Source organism: Salmo salar, chromosome ssa06, assembly GCF_905237065.1.
Source record: "Salmo salar chromosome ssa06, Ssal_v3.1, whole genome shotgun sequence".
Lineage (NCBI taxonomy): Eukaryota > Metazoa > Chordata > Actinopteri > Salmoniformes > Salmonidae > Salmo > Salmo salar.
In genome coordinates this window covers 75,381,963-75,402,718 of record NC_059447.1, presented here as the reverse complement: position 1 = coordinate 75,402,718, position 20,756 = coordinate 75,381,963, and the positions used below count along the sequence as shown (strand labels likewise).

At 44.5% G+C, this 20,756-nt stretch overlaps 2 protein-coding genes across 2 annotated transcripts in view; one reads left to right on the top strand and one right to left on the bottom strand.

Moving 5' to 3' along the window:
• The window catches only part of LOC106608064 (serine/threonine-protein kinase PAK 5), a 131,892-nt gene extending 127,539 nt beyond the window's left edge, over positions 1-4,353 (top strand). Inside the window, exons 8-11 of the mRNA XM_014205744.2 lie at positions 1,444-1,570; positions 2,314-2,439; positions 2,517-2,651; positions 2,763-4,353. Coding sequence (XP_014061219.2) covers positions 1,444-1,570; positions 2,314-2,439; positions 2,517-2,651; positions 2,763-2,918 — 544 coding nt within the window. The 3' untranslated portion in view covers positions 2,919-4,353. The remainder of the gene's footprint in view (positions 1-1,443; positions 1,571-2,313; positions 2,440-2,516; positions 2,652-2,762) is intronic.
• A 4,775-nt stretch (positions 4,354-9,128) lies between these two features.
• On the bottom strand, positions 9,129-20,052 carry LOC106608065 (lysosome-associated membrane glycoprotein 5). The gene is made up of 6 exons (XM_014205745.2): positions 19,214-20,052; positions 17,540-17,718; positions 16,927-17,058; positions 16,517-16,613; positions 15,086-15,274; positions 9,129-10,412 (listed from the first exon to the last, which is right to left on the bottom strand). The coding sequence occupies exons 1-6, from the start codon at positions 19,269-19,271 to the stop codon at positions 10,234-10,236; spliced, it is 834 nt and encodes a 277-aa protein (XP_014061220.1). The 5' UTR covers positions 19,272-20,052; the 3' UTR covers positions 9,129-10,233.
• Between the last annotated feature and the right edge of the window lie 704 nt (positions 20,053-20,756).

Below are 20,756 nucleotides of genomic sequence, written 5' to 3'. Positions count from 1 at the left end.
TGGATTCTTCACCGATCTTTTATACCTTCTCCAGAACATAAATGTCGTTCGTTTCTCCAATTCTGTGAGGTGGAAGAATCCTTTGTTCTCTCCATGAAAACACTCTGTCTCTTTATACTGTGGCCTGTTAGGCAGGACATTCCCTTTGGAATTTACGACCGCCTTCACACAGCCTTGTGTCAGAAGTATAGAGGTCGGGGGATGGTGCATAGAAAACCAAGAGGGCAACGTCATGACATCTCCTACCGCCATCCTAACCCGTGTGTGTGTGTGTGTGTGTGTGTGTGTCGTCTCCTACCGCCATCCTAACCCGTGTGTGTGTGTGTGTGTCGTCTCCTACCGCCATCCCAACCTGTGTATGTGTCATCTCCTACCGCCATCCTAACCTGTGTGTGTGTGTGTGTGTGTGTGTCGTCTCCTACCGCCATCCTAACCCGTGTGTGTGTGTGTGTGTCGTCTCCTACCGCCATCCTAACCCGTGTGTGTGTGTGTGTGTCGTCTCCTACCGCCATCCTAACCCGTGTGTGTCGTCTCCTACCGCCATCCTAACCAGTATGTGTGTGTGTGTGTCGTCTCCTACCACCATCCTAACCAGTATGTGTGTGTGTGTGTCGTCTCCTACCGCCATCCCAACCCATGTGTGTCGTCTCCTACCGCCATCCTAACCCGTGTGTGTGTCGTCTCCTACCGCCATCCTAACCCGTGTGTGTGTCGTCTCCTACCACCATCCTAACCCGTGTGTGTGTCGTCTCCTACCGCCATCCTAACCTGTGTGTGTGTCGTCTCCTACCGCCATCCTAACCCGTGTTTGTGTGTCTTCTCCTACTGCCATCCTAACCCGTGTGTGTGTCGTCTCCTACCGCCATCCCAACCCATGTGTGTCGTCTCCTACCGCCATCCTAACCCGTGTGTGTGTCGTCTCCTACCGCCATCCTAACCCGTGTGTGTGTCATCTCCTACCGCCATCCTAACCCGTGTGTGTGTCGTCTCCTACCGCCATCCCAACCCGTGTGTGTGTCGTCTCCTACCGCCATCCTAACCCGTGTGTGTGTCGTCTTCTACCGCCATCCTAACCCGTGTGTGTGTCGTCTCCTACCGCCATCCTAACCCGTGTGTGTGTGTGTCATCTCCTACCGCCATCCTAACCCGTGTGTGTGTCGTCTTCTACCGCCATCCTAACCCGTGTGTGTGTCGTCTCCTACCGCCATCCTAACCCGTGTGTGTGTCGTCTCCTACCGCCATCCTAACCTGTGTGTGTGTGTGTCGTCTTCTACCGCCATCCTAACCCGTGTGTGTGTGTGTCGTCTCCTACCGCCATCCTAACCTGTGTGTGTGTGTGTGTGTGTGTGTCGTCTCCTACCGCCATCCTAACCCGTGTGTGTGTGTGTGTGTGTGTGTGTCGTCTCCGACTGCCATCCTAACCCGTGTGTGTGTGTGTTTCAGGATGAATGAGGAGCAGATAGCCACAGTGTGTGTGTTGGTGTTGAGGGCTCTATCGTACCTCCACATACAGGGAGTCATCCACAGAGACATCAAGAGTGATTCTATCCTCCTGACCAGCGATGGACGGGTAAGACCACATGGATTCTGGACTAACTTATTTAATCATGTACAGAACTAACTGGCCTTGTATCATTGTAGGACTCCAGATGTTGGCTTCAGTGGTGGGTTGTGCCCACTACCTATTGTGATACAACTAAAGCCTGTATTGTGGTTAGAAACATGGGTTTATCCATGCATAGTAGTGTAACCATGACAACCAGTAACTGACATGATGTCAAATGACACAATGTGGCATGAAAACACTGCCCTACACCCTCACACTGACCTCTGTGTTACAGTACATGGCTACCTATTTCTGGGCTACTGCCAGTGATGCAGTACAGTACGATCTCCTCAAGTGCCTCTGACTGCAGGACTGGAGAGAGAGGAGAAACAATTCATAATCAATTAGCACCCAGTACCTATTAATTAAAGCCTGCCTTATGCCTCTTAACGAGCTGCTGGGACGTGATGGATGGTTGGCTAATTAAGGGATAATAGAAGCAGGATTAGAGTGGTTTATATGAAACCTCTTCAACCCAAGTTTTCCTTACAATTATTCCATGGACAGAAGTTAAATATTACAACATTTAGAAAATAAAGTTAATATTCATACCCAAATATTTTTTCCGATAAAAAGGAAGCACACATCCAAAATGTCAAATCAATGAAGATAAAAATCTATCATTTATATGTCCCCATGTACAAAAGTGTTCAGAAAATTCCCATAGATAACACAGATGATCAACCAAATATGTTCTGTTCCCACAGATCAAGCTGTCAGACTTTGGCTTCTGTGCCCAAGTGTCCAAAGAGGTGCCCAAGAGGAAGTCTCTGGTGGGCACGCCCTACTGGATGGCACCAGAGGTCATCTCACGGTTACCCTACGGCACGGAGGTAAGGACACACATTGACAAATATCACATTAAAACGTTTATTGTTGTATATAATAATAGCATTCACGCTGATGCTAGGTGGATATCTGGTCGTTGGGCATCATGGTGATAGAGATGATCGATGGGGAACCCCCGTACTTTAACGAACCCCCTCTACAGGCTATGAGGAGGATACGAGACAACCTGCCCCCACGGATAAAGGAGTCACACAAGGTCAGCAGGGATAATCTATTTCAGGACTGAATTGGCACATTACAGAAATGTGGATTCATGTCAGTTATCCCCAAGTCAAATAATGAATCATGTGTTCCCTCTCTCTGCCAGGTATCGTCGGTGCTGAGGGCCTTCCTGGACCTGATGTTGGTTAGAGAGCCGTCTCAGCGAGCCACAGCCCAGGAGCTGCTCCAGCACCCCTTCCTCAAGCTGTCGGGTCCCCCATCCTGCATCGTCCCCCTAATGAGGCACTACCGCCACCGCTGACCTGACCTCCCGCCACCAGGGCGGCGCTCCACACCTTGCCAAACAAACACACACCTGACCTGAGAGACTACGCCACTAAAACAAACGCTCACACCTGTAACCGTGCAGTAGTTTAGCTTGAGGAATTGTTTACAAAGAAAAGATTAAAGAAAAATGTGATATCCTCTATTTTGAGAAACACTATATAAAGTTCAACACTGGAGTATAGGGAAATATAATGTAGGAGTCTCAGTCTTCTGTGGCCGACTTGCTGCCTGTCCTGGCGCCAAATGCAAACGAGATTAGCCTCTTGGTTTGAACTCTTTGGATTCTCTAGGCTGTTAGACCAGTAGAGATTTGTAGGGTGGGCGGTCCTGGTGCAGTTTCCTCTCTTCTTGTCTGTAGGGTTATACTGTAGTGACCATTGACTAGAGCGTAGATGGTGTGAGGTGATTGGCTGAGACTGCCTGGCTGGCCACCATGTTGAGGGACCCATGAGACATGCCAACTGCCACGGATATGAGCAGTCGATCTCAGAACGATCAGGAAGCAGCGTTTGGTACTGACGAGCATTTGGTGATGTCATAGTGGGAGCGGTATGGTTGTGTCTTAGTCTGACTGGAAGACAGGCTGTTCTCCTATTGGTGGAATAAAACATCGCACTCTTCACTTCTCTCACACTAATAGTGAAAATGTATTTTAGATCAAGTTTTTCTGTACAGTTTTGATAATTTGCAGTATTTTATTGTGTCGTAACTATTGGGATAGGGGCAGTATTACATATAAATCAGAGTTTCTGCGAAGATCTTTCTTACTGTTTATAATAATAATACATTTTTGATTAAGAATTTAAGAGATATCCCAAATAAACCAACTCTTAACTGTTACAAAAATAAACCTGAATATATTTATTATCCCACATTTGTAGAGAGAATCTCCATTGAGTTTGTAAAAATGCGTAATGCCAGAATGTTGTATGCTGTTTTAAAGTTTGTATTTATTTTTTTGAATTGAAGGTTTATTTTTTTGGTAGTGTGGCCTTTCTTTCTTTTTGATTTACATTTATAAATATCAACAGCCAGACAGACAGTGATATTGGTTATATCATACAAGCAATACCCCAAACGTATCTATCATCACCAATGTATTAATCTTTTGACAATGTAATTTAACACAAATCACACGTAGCACTGTTTGAGAGGATTGGCAGGAAGAGTTTATTTGAAACAGAGCCATTTTCTTTACCCATCATCACACTCCTATAAATTCAAAGGGCACTCATACAAGATTCCTACAGCAATATCTGAGCTTCTCAGTCTGACACACACACAGTGATAAACGGTCTTATTTTCCACTCTCACACAACTTGGCTCTAATCTGTTTCTTATCTTACCACGCACACACGCAGACACAAATACACACGCACGCACTCACACACGCGCACGCACACACACACACACACTCGCACACACGCACGCACTCGCACACACACACACTCGCACACACGCACGCACTCGCACACACACACACACACACGCACGCACGCACACACACACACACACACACACACACACACACACACACACACACACACACACACACACACACACACACACACACACACACACACACACACACACACACACACACACACACACACACACACACACACTGGGACAGTGCCGCAATCTGATTGTCAGTTCTGATTGGACCAATGAACAGTGTAACCCCATATCGTTTTTACCCATCATTCACTGTGATATGTAAATATGAACATGTGTGTGCTTGAGAGTGTGTGTGTTTGTGTGTGTGAGCTGGCTTGTCCTTGACTACTATCGGGGGACTTGAATGGGTACTACTATCCATGGTGTTGCTTGTACAGTGATATTGCATGTGTGTTATCAGTGAAACTGGTTTTGATTAAAAAAGCGAATCAAAACATTGACAAGTGTAGCATGTTTTTCCACACTCTCACCTGTACAAACCCAGGGTCAATTTGAGGGCCTTTAAACACACAATCAGACATTTACAGGGCAAATGAATTCAAATATACATTCCTGCATGTAGACGTATACAGTAGAATCAAGAATAGTTCAATTCATTTCAATTAATTCCACATTTAATCCCTATAATTCACAATTCTAAAGGTTTATATTTGAAGTGAAATATGGATGTTGGTGTGGGAGTCTTGCCCTTCAGGCTTATTGCTTCCTCTGTAACTGCACTACTGTCCACTGTCCTGTGGTTCTGAACGTCAGATCTCAAGGTTCCCAATTCATCGCTGTCCATGTTTGTCCCGCCCTGACCGATAGAGATCCTTATTATTCTCTATGTTTGGTTAGGTCAGGGTGTGACTCGGGTGGGGAAATCTATGTTTCCTGTTTCTTTGTTTTTGGGCCTAGTTTGGTTCCCAATCAGAGGCAGCTGTCTATCGTTGTCTCAGATTGGGAATCATACTTAGGCAGCCTGTTTTCCACCTGTGTTTGTGGGAGGTTGTTTTCTGTTTAGCACCTGAGCCTGACAGAACTGTGCGCTTTCGTTTTTTTACCGTTTGTTATTTTGTTTGAGTGTGTTGTGAAATAAATGTATCATGAACACTTACCACGCTGCGCCTTGGTTCACTTCTCTCTCTAACGACGAGTGTTACATACCTCCCACCAAAAACGGACCAAGCAGCGTGGCCAGGATAGTTGGACATGGGAGGAGATCCTGGACGGCAAAGGGCCCTGGACGCAGATTGGGGAATATCGCCGTCCAAGGGAGGAGATAGAGGCAGCAAAGGAGGAACGGCGACGCTACGAGGAATTAGCACGGAAACAACGGAAGCCCGAGAGGCAGCTTGGGGGGGGCTGGGCACACGGGGAGATTGGCGGAGTAAAGGTTGAGACCTGAGCCAACTCACCGTGCTTACCGTGGGGAGCGTGTGACCAGTCAGGCACCGTGTTATGCGGTGATGCGCACTGTATCTCCAGTGCGCATTCATAGCCCGGTGCGCTCTGTGCCTGCGCCCCGCATTTGCCATGCTAGGGTGGACATTCAGCCAGGACGGGTTGTGCCAGCCCTACGCTCCAGACCTCCAGTGCGCCTCCACGGCCCAGTATATCCTGTGCCAGCTCCGCGCACCCAGCCTCCAGTGCGTCTCTCAAGCCTGGTACGCCCTATGCCTGCTCCCCGCACCCGGCCTCCAGTGCGTCTCCCCAGTCCTGTGAAACCTGTTCCAGTTCCACGTACGAAGCCTCCAGTGATGATCCATGGCCCGGAGCCTGTAGTGATGATCCATGGCACGAAGTCTCCAGTGATAATCCATGGCCCGGATCCTCCAGTGATAATCCATAGCACGGAGCCTCCAGTGATGATCCATGGCCCGGAGCCTGTAGTGATGATCCATGGCACGAAGTCTCCAGTGATGATCCATGGCCCGGAGCCTCCAGTGATAATCCATGGCCCGGAGCCTCCAGCGATTATCCATGGCCCGGAGCCTCCAGCAATAATCCATGGCCCGGAGCCTCCAGCGATAATCCATGGCACGGAGCCTCCAGCGATGATCCATGGCCCGGAGCCTCCAGCGATAATCCATAGCACGGAGCCTCCAGTGATGATCCATGGCCCGGAGCCTGTAGTGATGATCCATGGCCCGGAGCCTCCAGTAATAATCCATGGCCCGGAGCCTACAGCGATAATCCACGGCACGAAGCCTCCAGCGATGATCCACGGCCCGGAGCCTCCAGCGAAGATCCACGGCGCGGAGCCTGCAGCAACGGTCCCCGGTCCGGAGCCTGCAGCGACGGTCCCCGGTCCGGAGCCTCCAGCGACGGTCCCCGGCCCGGAGCCTCCAGCGACGGTCGGCAGTCCGGAGCCTCCAGCGGTGGCCTGGAGCCACCAGCGACGGTCGGCGGTCTGGAGCCTCCAGCGGGGGTTCCCAGTCCAGAGCCTACGGCGACGATCTACGGTCCGGTTCCTCCGGCAACGATCCAGGGTCCGGAGCCTCCGCCGACAATCCACGGTCCGGTTCCACGAAAGTGGGGGGAGCCCCAAGCGGAGGGGGATCTGCGTCCCGCACCGGAGCCTCCACCAAGAGGAGATGCCCACCAGGACCCTCCCCTATAGGAGGTTCGCCTTGCCTCTGTAGTTAAAACAACTAAAGCACATATGTCAAACTCATTCCACGGAGAGAAAGGGGGATACCTAGTCAGTTATACAACTGAATGCATTCAACTGAAATGTGTCTTCCACATTTAACCCAACCCCTCTGAATCAGAGAGGTGCAGGGGGCTGCATAATCGACATCCACGTCTTCGGCGCCAGGGGAACAGTGGGTTAACTGCCTTGCTCAGGGGCAGAACGACAGATTTTTACTTTGTCAGCTCTGATTCGATCCAGCAACCTTTTGGTTACTGGCCCAGCGCTCTAAACACTAGGCTACCTGGGCCGAGTGTCTGCGAGTTTTCGCTCCACCCTTGTACTTGATTGATGAATTAAGGTCACTGATTAGTAAGGAACTCCCTTCACCTGGTTGTCTAGGTCTTAATTGAACGGAAAAAACTAAAACCTGCAGACAATAGGCCCTCCATGGAAGGAGTTTGACACCCCTGAACTAAATGAACCGAAAGATAGATATACACATCATGTGACTAGATGATATATGAGGTCATAGGTTTTTCTCTCCTACTAGCTCTGTTCCTGTGTGGAACTATAATAGGATATTCATTTGGTTTGACCCAGGATAATAAAACTCCTCTTTCACAGGAAGTCACATTAACCACAGCTGTAAATAAACTAGCAGTGAACAAGACTAGGCCCAGTGACTCTGGCCCTGATTGTACACCACCAGACCAACCGGATAACCACCCACGCCTATTCCCCCCTTCAACTGTCACCCATAAAACAGTAGAAAGACAATTGATTCTGTATAGGCTTTGTTTGTTTCTCACTGCTAAAAAGGGTAGGCCTAACAGGTCATTAGGCCTTTCTCCCACATTAATCTTCTCTTTGTGCCAGACTGGGTTCAAATGCCTTCTGTTGAATTTTTATGTATTTAAAATTATTGTTTGGATAACCTTATTTACTATTTGTTACTTATTGATTTTTCTTTTATTATTTCTTTTATTATTTCACTATTCATGCAATGTGTGCACTGCAAAGAACACCAGAATAATTATTATTATTGTAATGTTTGTTTATGTGTCAATTAATCCCATAAGGGATGGGTTGCCAGCTGCTGATTTGACACAAAAATAAAATTTTATTCATTCATTAATTTCTTTCTTTCATTCATTCAAAATTTAAAATGTCATTAATTCAGTCTGTGCAGTGTCAAACTAAGGATAGATGTATGGGACTTCAGAGCGAAACGGACACCAGGAAGGGCTCTGAGTTTGATGACTTGTGTCAGTGGTGACATGATTCATGATGATGTCTGTGGTGTTCAAACAAAGAGGTGTGGATGTCACGGATGCTCCATTTATTTTCAATTTGACTTACTCATATCGCGTTTCCTCTGAAGGCCCAGAGTTATCCGTCGAGATCAATACCCCATCTCCGCCTCGACGACTGGGCCATGCCACGCCCGACAAGAGCATTGATCACCCAGGCTCAGTCGCAGCTGTCAACCGCTCCCCTAGAAGACTCATAGTTGGGACTTCAATTAATATTATGAAAGTAACCCATCTCTTTCAGATTTTAAGTCCATTTAGTGTGACAATATTCCATGATTTGTTCTCATGTTCTGTAACACGGGGCTACTGAAGCCTGAAAAGTGGGCCACTGAAATATATTTTACAATAGGCCTATCCAACAATCAGAGCAAATTAAAGTTGGAGGGCCAGTAGGAGGCACCCTTTCCCAATGCCCCAGGGCAGTGATTGGGGACATTGCCCTGTGTAGGGTGCCGTCTTTCGGACAGGACATTAAACGGGTGTCCTGACTGTCTGTGGTCACTAAAGATCCCATGGCACTTATCGTAAGAGTAGGGGTGTTAACCCCGGTGTCCTGGCTAAATTCCCATCTGGCCCTCATACCATCACAGTCACCTAATCATCCCCAGTTTACAATTGGCTCATTCATCCCCCCTCCTCTCCCATGTAACTATTCCCCAGGTTGTTGCTGTAAATTAGAATGGGTTCTCAGTCAACTTACCTGGTAAAATAAAAAATACAAAAGTTGTCCAAAGGTATAGCTAACCAGTTTTATATGGGCATACACAAAACAACATGAAAAACAGACCTACGCAGGTTTAGGACATCTTCTAGGAAATTTATTTCAGTGAACATCAAAGTTTGCATCAGCATAGTTCTTTCTGAAAATATTGTACATTTATTATTTTTTAAGCTTAAATATCGCACATTCCTTTCACAATGATACACTTTGTTCTTCTGACATTCTGATTGAAGAAAAATTACATAATTTCTTTGCAAGTTTTTTTACAGAACACGTTTTATTTGTTTTATGTACATATTTTTTCTTGATATAATTCCATAAAATGGGATCTGGAAAAGGATCCATCAAACCAAAGTAAATACACTGCCTGCAATGATTTATTTTTCATGATTTCTGAAGGTCGTTGAAACACCTGCACACAGCACAACACTCTCCACTTTCACCACTATGATTGCATTCAAAAACAAAAAGGAAAAACTGGATTTGAAAAAGTTAAAACTTCAGCCGAACATCAACTCTGGACCTGCCACCTGCAAGGTTTCTTTTGCGGCGCGTTTACAGAAAAGACAGAGAGAGACAGGTGATGGGGAATGACAAACTGCAGGCTTTTCGACATAACCACGATTTCTGGACACAAACAACAGAACACCACCTATGTGTGGAATGCTAACTGAAAAATCTCTGTGCGTAAATCAAATGTTGCGCAAGTCTCCAATTGACTTCAATGCATGGTTTTACTCAAAAGCATGTCTCAAGTTAGCCATATTGCAAGTTAGGACTCCATGAAGCTCCGGCCTACTCTCCAATATATGGTGAAGTTCAGAGCAGGGGAAGTCACGTTGGTTTGACTTTGGAGAGGCAGGAGCGTTGTGGTTATAATTGTAGTCAATGATTGTTGTTCTAATGTCCAATCCTTGAATGGAGAGTGGTCATGTTGTCTTGATTTTAAAGTGTAGTGGTTGTAATGTCTTGAGCATCACGTTGTGCTTGTTTCAATGTCCTATTACCTTGAACATCACGTTGTGCTTGTTTCAATGTCCTATTACCTTCAACATCACGTTGTGCTTGTTTCAATGTCCTATTACCTTGAACATGGAGTTGTACTATTGTGATGATATCTGATTCCTTACATATTCCTCTTGACCAGGGAGATTTGTGGTATGTTTAAATGTCCAGTTCCTTACATGTTCTTGTACATGGATCGGTCGCAGGGCAGCTGAGACTGAGTGGCAGCGGTCAGTTTAAGGTGGAAGTGGTAGACGGACAGCGTGATGACGATGATGAGGCCCAGGATGAAGCTCAGGATCAGAGGAAGAGTCTCCTCGAGCTGTTCCCTCTGGTCCGTGATGCACTTATAGGCTGCAGGTAGACACACACACACACACAGTTCTAATCTATTCACACGTGTGTGTGTGTGTGTGTGTGTGTGTGTGTGTGTGTGTGTGTGTGTGTGTGTTTTTGTCTGTCTGTTGCATGCCAATGCCTTGCATTAAATCAACTGTTAGTGATGTGTTCATGTGTCAAATAAGCTCAAAAGTGCATTCAAACACATGCTACCTACCCCTACACACACAGACACACACTCACACTCATGCACACACAAACACACACACACAGTTCTATCCACACATGTGCAACTAAAGCTACATGACTGGCCTGCAACCCTAAACCATAAACCCTAAACCTTAACTTTAACTAACTGGGAAATGAAACATGGGTTTGCTGGTCAGTCACATCCCTTCATTTTTCCCATCCCCACAGTGAGAAGGTTATCCTCTATGAGAGAGGGTTAACGTGACATCACTGATTAATATCAGGCCAAAGGTCAACATTTAATAATATGAGGTCAAAATGTCCCAGAAACAGTCTCACTGGTCTCTAAATTAGAAAGAGTCACATTTAAGTGATCTGTATTTTTTACTTTTAATGAGTTATCATGTCCCGAATTAACTCAAGAATATATCAATATCATACCAGTCATCAATCAATTATTTTCATATATCAGTCTCATTCTGAACGTCACAAATATCTTAATCCACAAGAACCCTAGCCTAAGTGATTTATCAGTGATACACAAATTGGCTTAACTATTTATTTACTAACTAATCACACAGAAACACACACACACGGTATAGGTTATCAATTACTAACATAATGCACATGAAAATTCCCTAGTGGACTAACCCAATATTACGGTTTATTACACAATGGAAAGGGGTGGGGAAAGATAAAGAGCAGGAGAGACAAAGAAAGTGGACTTATTGTACATACATTTGGAAACTACGCTCACCGTAAATATGAATATTTAGCACCCTAACAACCGCTAATTCGGATTAGAAGTGAAACATATTTATGCGTAGATGTTTTTTTCTGACGTCTTTCTGTTGAAATCACTCTATCCGTCTACGGCAAGTAGTTCAATGTAAGTCTCTGGTTGTCCACCAGAGGTCACAATGTCCTTAGTTGTAGGCTTCTTTGTCGCTGAGTGTTCGTTAGAATGGATACATCAGAGGTGTACCTTGCGATGTTCACATCGATCTGTACTTCCATCTGGTTGTTAGACTAGATACCTCAGAGGTACCTATGATGGTGAGAGAGATTTGTTCTTTCCCTCTCGTCTTGGTCAATTGTCCTAGACTACTTTACAAACCAGCTGCAGACTGGGAATTTATTGGTCTAGTCTTCAACTTATTTTTTACATTTTTTTTTCTAAAAGGGTGGATCAGCGTAATATTGTGGAAAGATTGTTGCTTCCATCAATGTAATTGTCTGCATCATTGCCAATCCCCCATATTTTGTTTTTTGGTAAATATATCCATACACATCTTCTGTTGAATCTGACAATTAATCTTGATGGTTGTACAGTCATCTTAAATAAAACTGTGAAGGACCTTGGCGTTACTCTGGACCCTGATCTCTCTTTTGACGAACATATCAAGACTGTTTCAAGGACAGCTTTTTTCCATCTATGTAACATTGGAAAAATCAGAAATTTTCTGTCCAAAAGTGATGCAGAAAAATGTATCCATGCTTTTGTCACTTCTAGGTTAGACTACTGCAATGCTCTACTTTCCGGCTACCCGGGTAAAGCACTAAATAAACTTCAGTTAGTGCTAAATACGGCTGCTAGAATCCTGACTAGAACCCCAAAATGTGATCATATTACTCTAGTGCTAGCCTCCCTACACTGGCTTCCTGCTAAGGCAAGGGCTGATTTCAAGGTTTTACTGCTAACCTACAAAGCATTACATGGGCTTGCTCCTACCTATCTTTCCGATTTGGTCCTGCTGTACATACCTACACGTACGCTACGATCACAAGACACAGGCCTCCTAATTGTCCCTAGAATCTCTAAGCAAACAGCTGGAGGCAGGGATTTCTCCTATAGAGCTCAATTTCTATGGAATGGTCTGCCTACCCATGTGAGAGACGCAGACTCAGTCTCAACCTTTAAGTCTTTATTGAAGACTCATCTCTTCAGTAGGTCCTATGATTGAGTGTAGTCTGGCCAAGGAGTGTGAAGGTGGACAGAAAGGCACTGGAGCAACGAACCGCCCTTGCTGTCTCTGCCTGGCCGGTTCCCCTCTCTCCACTGGGATTCTCTGCCTCTAACCCTCTTACAGGGGCTGAGTCACTGGCCTACTGGTACCCTTCCATGCCGTCCCTAGGAGGGGTGCGTCACTTGAGTGGGTTGAGTCACTGACATGGTCTTCCTGTCTGGGTTGCCCCCCCCCCTTGGGTTGTGCATGGCGGAGATCTTTGTGGGCTATACTCGGCCTTGTCTCAGGATGGTAAGTTGGTGGTTGAAGGTATCCCTCTAGTGGTGTGGGGGCTGTGCTTTGGCAAAGTGGGTGGGGTTATATCCTGCCTGTTTGGCCCTGTCCGGGGGTATCATCAGATGGGGCCACAGTGTCTCCTGACCCCTCCGGTCTCAGCCTCCAGTATTTATGCTGCAGTAGTTTATGTGTCGGGGGGCTAGGGTTAGTCTGTTATATCTGGAGTACTTCTCCTGCCTTATCCAGTGCCCTGTGTGAATTTAAGTATCCTCTCTCTAATTCTCTCTTTCTCTCTCGGAGGACCTAAGCCCTAGGACCATGCCTCAGGACTACCTGGCATGATGACTCCTTGCTGTCCCCAGTCCACCTGGCCAAGCTGCTGCTCCAGGTTTCAACTGTTCTGCCTATGGAACCCTGACCTGTTTACCGGACGTGCAACCTGTCCCAGACCTGCTGTTTTCAACTCTCTAGAGACAGCAGGAGCGGTAGAGATACTCTCAATGATCGGCTATGAAAAGCCAACTCACATTTACTCCTGAGGTGCTGACCTGTTGCGCCGTCGACAACTACTGTGATTATTATTATTTGACCATGCTGGTCATTTATGAACATTTCAACATCTTGGCCATGTTCTGTTATAATCTCCACCCGGCACAGCCAGAAGAGGACTGGCCACCCCTCATAGCCTGGTTCATCTAGGTTTCTTCCTAGGTTTTGGCCTTTCTAGGGAGTTTTTCCTAGCCACCGTGCTTCTACACCTGCATTGCTTGCTGTTTGGGGTTTTAGGCTGGGTTTCTGTACAGCACTTTGAGATATCAGCTGATGTAAGAAGGGCTTTATAAATACATTTAATCTGATTTGACATACGCATATATACACATACCTATATAGACATACATACTTTTTTTTAGAATATAACTTTATTATTCCCTGCAAACCCTACCACCCTTCCCCCAATTGGAGTCAACTAATAAACAATAACACTTAGGCTTCTACTTCTTCAACTTATTTAATTGTCAAGAGTTTCAGAGGGTCTTACCCTTTTCTGGTCTTGTAGTTTTAACCATTTCGTGACGTCCGGCTTACACCATCCACCTGCTTGGTCTAATATGTTAATTCTTCAGCGAGTCCTTTTAAGCCCTCTGGTCGGAAAGGTGGTTCCATCATGTTGACACAATGTCTGTGCTCACATGGGCGTGGTTACTGACTTGGCCCAGGTTTATATGAAAAGCCATTATCTCATTTAGAAGGCTAAAATCATATTTCTATCCTTTCAAAAGTATTCTTATACTTAATCATTTATTTCATACAACATTTAGATGCAAACCTGATCACTAGGACGTGCACACTTATCTTGTAATACAGTCTTTCTGATCATTTTTATGATATCACAAAATATACATTAATTTTCCATATTATATCTGTCATAATTCCCAACATTTGGATATTGAAATATATTGCCCCAATGTTCATTGTTTGAAGTTTTGGCAAAGTCTCTCTCCGTTGTAACAAAATTATTTTTCACTTCTCCGTACTTCAGTGCAAGAGAGAGAAAGTTTACAACCGGTGTTAAGTCATAAAACCGGCCCAACTCCCCCTCGGGGGGGTTTGAGCTATCTGTCCTGCCATGTGCCAAGCTGATCTGGCGCCTCTGATCCTCACCCAGGAGAGAGAGTCATGACAGAACTATAGAACTAAAGTCTGCATTGAGGACATGGATACAACTACAGCAATATGACCTCTCTAATGACCTCTCTTGCTTTCTCCTCTACTCTCTTTCCTCTCTCTCATCCTCCCTCCCTCCCTCTCTGCAGCTCTGCTCTTCAATCTGCAGTAACATCCCCCAGAGAGAGAGAAGGGTGAGGGAGAGGGAGATGAAGGGAGCGGGGAGAGTGTAGTTTGTAGGGGTTGTGAGAACTCCTCCAATACTACTTTACGGCAAAGTGTCATCACCATCATCACTAGTGTCAGATCTCTCCTCAAGATGACAAACTTTTTGATACTGGGCTATACATTTGACATGTGTGAAACATTTGCAAATTGAGGGGAGTACTACTGTAGGTTATTGTTCTATTTGTATTATCACTGAACATGGCTGTATGACATTAGGGTTAGAGTCTGTACCTTCACTGAACATGGCTGTATGACATTAGGGGTTAGAGTTACAGTTAGTTAAACTAGAGTTAGTTAGGGTTAGGGTTAGAGTCTGTACCTTCACTGAACATGGCTGTATGACGTTAGGGTTAGATTCTGTACCTTCACTGAATGTGAAATCTGAGTTGATGTCGAAGGGCTGGATCTGGACGTCACTTATGGCAACAGTCACTCCCTTCTGGTGGTCACTGGAGATGAGGGTGAGTGTCTGCTTAGCCTCGCAGACATATGAGCGGCCAGCAGGGGTCTCTAACGCTGACAAATGGTGGGTGCTGGCTGTGTGCTTCCCAGCTGTATAGAGAGAAGGAATAGGAGGATACAGTTCATGAGGAGACATATTATATGAGTAGGTAGGTACAAACAGAAAATGCATGCATGCACACACAAGCATGCATTTCATACAGAGAAACACAAAAGCACAACTTTAATAGAAGTTGGTAAAAGAAATGTGTATGCCTATAGGATACACAATATTGAAATAAAAGTCTATGTAGCCTATTCAGCAAATATTTATGAAAGATTTAGGAATAAGTATTGAAATGTTAAAACCTCTTAAGTATAAAACCTCTATGTACAAGGGTATAGGATACAAACACATAAAACAGCCACTGCGATAGACACACCAATAGCATGTACAGAAAAAAAGGCGACCTACAGTATAATCAAAACGTGCTTCGATGAAAATCCAGCAAAAAATGCAATGTTTGCTTTCAATAACTGCATTTTCAACTTTACTCCAGCCTGTCCCATCATGAGTTTTAAAATGTGGATTAATATTAAATCCAAAAACGGCGCGGTCGGGGTAGACTACGTGTCACGGTTGTCATAGGATGAAGGAGCGGACCAAATCGCAGCGTGTGTATCGTTCCACATTTTTTCTTCATTAAACTGTGAAACTATGCAATACATACAAATAAACTGAATGACCAAAGACAACAAACCGTGATGAAGAGTTACAACATACACTTACTCAAAATCAATCTCCCACAAACCCAGGTGGGAAAAACACCTACTTAAGTATGATCTCCAATTAGAGACAACGATGACCAGCTGCCACTAATTGGAGATCATCCCAAACAATGCCTAACATAGAAATACAAAACTAGAACATAACATAGAAAATCTAAACTAGAAAACCCCCCCTGTCACGCCCTGACCTATTCTACCATAGAAAATAACAGCATTCTATGGTCAGGACGTGAATGTAGCCTATATTAGTGATTTTTTTTTATGCTTCTCAATAAGTCACGACGGCTATTAAATGAATTAGTTTATAATAGATCTAATCGAAATGGCTGAAATAAATCAGAAGTGACCAAAGAAATATTAAGAAGGAACATAATAATAATAATAATAATGTTTTGTAGAAAGAAAACTGAAAAAATACAAATTACATTTGGAAATATCCAAAGGCCCATGTGAATTGTCTTTCTTAATTGTATCAGTTTAGTATAAATGTGAAATAATTTTTCAATGAAACCATATCGCAAAACAAACACAGAAATTGCTGAGTGGGTTACAATTGCTACTCACGGTTGTATGAGTTGAGGAAATGCGTTTTCTCCGAGGTGTCATAAACGAACTGCACCTTGCTAATCTTCCACACATCATGTCTCTTGCCACTGGTTTCCTGCAACACACACACACACACACACACACACACACACACACACACACACACACACACACACACACACACACACACACACACACACACACACACACACACACACACACACACAGTCATTCCCTGCTTTCCAATATTCGTTTTTTTACCATATCGTCACCAGCAGCAGAACATTATGCCTGGCTGTTATGTGTAGGCGATGTTACCCAAACAGATTTTTACAAGAATTCCACAGGGGGTGAACGCACTTAATGATTTTGGGTAATTGTAAATCGCCTCCGCTTGCCCACTGACTATTTCATACAAGGGGACAAACCTTGACGAAGTAGATGCGGAGTGTGTAGGCGTTATCATTCCACGAGATGTGTATATGGGCGTCCTGGCTCCCGCATTTGCCCTCTATGTCTGCCCCGCGAGGCAGAGCCAGATACGCATTCTCCGTGATAAGCTACAAAGAACAGAACAGATCATTCAGTAGTGTATGATTCATTGTGTTGATCAGACACTTGTTTTATTCTCAGTAGATTACTCTTCTATGAATTGTTTCACACTGGTACACTGTTGCTACAGCCCAGTACAGTGTTTCCAAAAGATCTGCACATCATTTTACGCACAGTCCACAGTGCGTAATACCGTGGCATGGCTGTCCGTGTGTCTGAATGAAAGACAATTGTTACATACAAAAATGGGACAGTGTGTTACTGTCAGTTCAAGTTGATAGACAGACGAAGTCTGACAGGTTCTGTCCACCTACACATTCCCATAAGTAGGCTAGGTCCGGAGGGTAAAGTGTCTCAAAATGTAGGGCTATTCTAACTTTATTATCTACCCAATTGTATATGCAATCTTGACTTGAACAGTGTACATTCAAAGTAAAAGTAACATTCTACAAATATGCTGAGCCATCAAATATCGGAGTCATGTCTTACATCTATCCCATTGAGCGCGAGGACATCGAAGGGGACCATGAAGCGGACAGCGAACTCGACCATGAGGCATGTGGTCCCGTTCTCTCGTACCACGAATATGTCTTTATCCGGGTTGGTGGACAGACCGGAGAGGTTCTCTCCGTCCTGCTCCGCCGTGACCGTAAACCGGACCAGGATCGCTGAACACAGGGAGATATAGAGTCATGTCAGCAGTGTAGAGTACAGTGGGAATAAAGTGGCAAATCAATAACAGTTTATATGTTTTCTAGCGCCAACTATATTCCAATGAATATTCTTAAAAACCTCTACATGATTGGTGGGTCCCCTGCGGGACGGTTGAGCTAACGTAGGCTAATGCGATTAGCATGAGGTTGTAAGTAACAAGAATATTTCCCAGGACATGGACATATCTGATATTGGCAGAAAGATTACATTCTTGTTAAGGATCGGACCCGTTTTTTCAATTTTCGCATAAAATTACATACCCAAATCTAACTGCCTGTAGCTCAGGACCTGAAGCAAGGATATGTATATTCTTGATACCATTTGAAAGGAAACACTTTGAAGTTTGTGGAAATGTGAAATTAATGTAGGATAGTATAACACATTAGATCTGGTAAAAGATAAGACAAAGAGAAAAAAAACGTGTTTTTTTGTATTTTTTTTGTACCATCATCTTTGAAATGCAAGAGAAAGGCCATAATGTATTATTCCAGCCCAGGCACAATTTACATTTTGCCCACTAGATGGCAGCAGAGTTTTAGACTCATCCAATGAACCATTGCATTTCTGTTCAATATGTTGTATCAAGACTGCCCAAATGTGCCTAATTGGTTTATCAATAACTTTTTAAGTTCATAACTGTGCACTCTCCTCAAACAATAGCATGGTATTCTTTCACTGTAATAGCTAATGTAAATTGGACAGTGCAGTTAGACTAAGAGGTTTTAATTAAAACATGTGAGATCAACAGATGGAACAGAATAAAATAGAATCTGTAGAAAATAGAATAATGAACTACTTAATTTTCAGTCAATGATGGTTGGAAAGAATCTGTTTTAGTGTCAATGATGTTGTAGACTGAATAATCAGTGTATGATCAGCAAAACCAGGGTGCCCAAATACTCAAAGATTAGACTCAAAGATTAGACTAAAAGGGACTTATCTTCTCCCAAAAGACAACGGGCCGATCATTTAGCGAATCTTCTCTTGAGTATATTTGCCCACTCAGATGTAAAACAATACACAGCTACATGACACGGTTGTAAGATACCTCTTCGATCTCAAGTGAGTGAGTTACTCGTCCCCTGCATGCCTTAGCGACATGGGCAGCTCATTGGGACGCCCATACCAGTGAGTCTAATGCTCTAATAATGACAAGCACTTGACTCTTTTTCTCATAAAGCGCATTTCACCGCACTGACGTCAAAACAGGTGGTTGTGCTGCTACGCACAAATTCAACAGGATTTTTTCTCTCTATCTGTCTCTCTCTCTCACACACACACAGATGCGCGCCCACACATACACACACACACACACACACACACACAAAGACAGACAGACACGCAGGCTGCAGTGTGCAGTCACGACCGAAATATCGTATGCCACACACACACACACACACACACACACACACACACACACACACACACACACACACACACACAGCTTACCGAACAAACACAGTAGAACTCCGGCGCTGTCCAAGGTGCTGAATCTGAGCTTCTCCATTGCACTGCTGAAATGGCTAAATGGCTGGTAGCCTTGTAGTGAACCCGCGAAGAGAGAGCGAGAGCGAGAGAAAGAGAGAAAAGAGAGCGGGAGAGAGAAAGAAAGAGAGAGAGGAGGGATACCGCTGCTCAGTGTCTCGTAGTCACGATCATCGCGAATGCAGCAAATCTCCTGGTGAATGTGAGAGTTAGCACCTGGTTTGCTGCGTATTCAAATGTCACGGTTGTTTCGTTAACTGCTATCTGAACGCATTGTACAGCTTAAAGACTCTCTCCTCTCTCTAAATTCAGACGATGGGAGAGCTTTTGGTGAGCGTCACCGGCGGCGAAGCAGAGTTTCCCCTGCACATACTAAGACAGACAGGGAGCCGGAAACGACGCTCTGCGTGACTCAGGCGATTCGCTGGGGGAAGAAGTGAAGTTTCTCTCCCGAAGTTAGTTTCCTTCAAGAAGCTTCGCAGCAGCAACCACAGCTAGTCAGTCCCGCAATGCTGCTGTTTCCATCTCTGTGATTGCAGCTGAGGTGTGTGCTACCCCCTCCTCTCTGCTTCTGGGCAGGTTGTAGTTGCTGTGGCGTGTGTGTGCGTGGATTGCAGTCTGGCGACGTGCTCTCCCCCACACACAACGGAATGTGAACTCAATCTTGAGAACACCGGGCAGTGCGTGTGTGCGAGTGTCCACTCTCTCACACCTTTGTTATAGACATTGCGCATACTACAGCTTAAATACACAGTCTTGACTTTTGTGTGTCTATGATTTTAATGATTTTAAACGTTAATAAACACACGACACGAATAACTATGTGTGATGTGTCAGATGATGTTGTATCTCTTGTAATTTGGTAATAGCGGACATTGCCAGTGTATGCCAAGCACTCAGAAAATAATAGCTGATCGAGTGAAAACTGCCTGTCAACCGTTTCAGCTCTGACACCTCTATACTCATGTCACCTCTACCGCCCCCCCTTCACATTGCTTCCACAAACATAGGCAATAAATAATACATGAAAGAACTATAACGCGCTGTAAATGTGCTAGCTTTCTCAGTAGACTTTACAGAATGACCCAGTATTCTAACGTCAAGGTTATGTGAAGGTTTCATAACTTACCAAGAAGCTTGACATTGAGGAAACACACACACACTTTCCTCCTCCAAAGAACACAAACACTTACCATTTAGAAATACCAACGATGATTTATTCATTAATATTAATATTTCACAATTCAAGAATATAACTGAAATAGAAATGTAATCCATGAAAACAATTTAAAGAAATGACATGTATAGTATTGATATTTCACAACCGATATGAATAGCTATGAAAGTGATGGCGTTTGTTATTCCAAGTAAATGTACATAATCTTTACAGTAGCACAGGAATCCTATTTGTGCTGCTTGAGGCCTCCCCGTGGATATGCATTTGCTTTTGTCCCGCCCCTTCCAAACACTATACAAGAGGGCTACTGAATAGCTGCAGTGTGTACAG

Bases quoted from the DNA above. Each gene is read 5' to 3' on its own strand.
- LOC106608065 (XM_014205745.2), bottom strand. From the start codon at position 19,271: ATGGAGAAGCTCAGATTCAGCACCTTGGACAGCGCCGGAGTTCTACTG. The intron at 17,719-19,213 runs GTAAGCTGTGTG...CCCTGTGTTCAG, and splicing joins AGTTCTACTGTGTTTGTTCG to CGATCCTGGTCCGGTTTACG. The intron at 16,614-16,926 runs GTTTGTCCCCTT...TGTGTGTTGCAG, and splicing joins TCCGCATCTACTTCGTCAAG to GAAACCAGTGGCAAGAGACA.